Raw genomic sequence first — 606 nt, forward strand, 5'->3', positions numbered from 1 at the left:
GCGCTAACATTCTAGAGGTCCCTGGTCTATGGGACATCGGACAGCATCCACATTTTTTTCCTGCCCTTGTTTGGTCTTGGGTCAATAATGGGGACTGTTTTATGATATTACAGTGAACTTAAGAACATCATTAGAATTTCTAGAAAGCAAGAAAACCATTGACCAAAAACACCCACTGGAAGCAGAAAGATTTTAGTCTTAGTGGGAAATCTTATTTTCTATATCATGGACAGATGGATGTTACCACCTCTTCTTTAAACTGAGAATGATATAATCAACTTTATTCTGTCACGCAGGCTAGCAAACTTTACAATTGAGGAAGTCTTCTCAACATCTGAATCCCTTATGCTGAAATGTCTCAAAGTCTATCTGTTTTAGCCTTGGCAGGACCTTTCTGGCCTGCTGTGGGATGTTCTGCACCTCCACTACTGCTTTCTTTCCTTTCCACAGCTACTTCAGCTCTCAGCTGCTGCTGTGGACAAAGGACGCAGTGTAGGTGAGGTTCTGCAGTCAGTGTTACGCTATGAGAAGGAGCGACAGCTGGATGAGGCAGTGGGAAATGTTACACGGCTGCAGCTGCTGGACTGGCTGATGGTGAACCTGTGA

General features: G+C 44.1%; 1 protein-coding gene across 1 annotated transcript in view; it reads left to right on the top strand.

Annotated features, from left to right (window-relative positions):
• The window catches only part of AKAP3 (A-kinase anchoring protein 3), a 17,072-nt gene extending 16,466 nt beyond the window's left edge, over positions 1 to 606 (top strand). Inside the window, exon 3 of the mRNA XM_025040961.1 lies at positions 451 to 606. Coding sequence (XP_024896729.1) covers positions 451 to 606 — 156 coding nt within the window. The remainder of the gene's footprint in view (positions 1 to 450) is intronic.

The sequence above is a fragment of the Pteropus alecto genome, unplaced genomic scaffold (genome assembly GCF_000325575.1).
Source record: "Pteropus alecto unplaced genomic scaffold, ASM32557v1 scaffold76, whole genome shotgun sequence".
Taxonomy (NCBI): domain Eukaryota; kingdom Metazoa; phylum Chordata; class Mammalia; order Chiroptera; family Pteropodidae; genus Pteropus; species Pteropus alecto.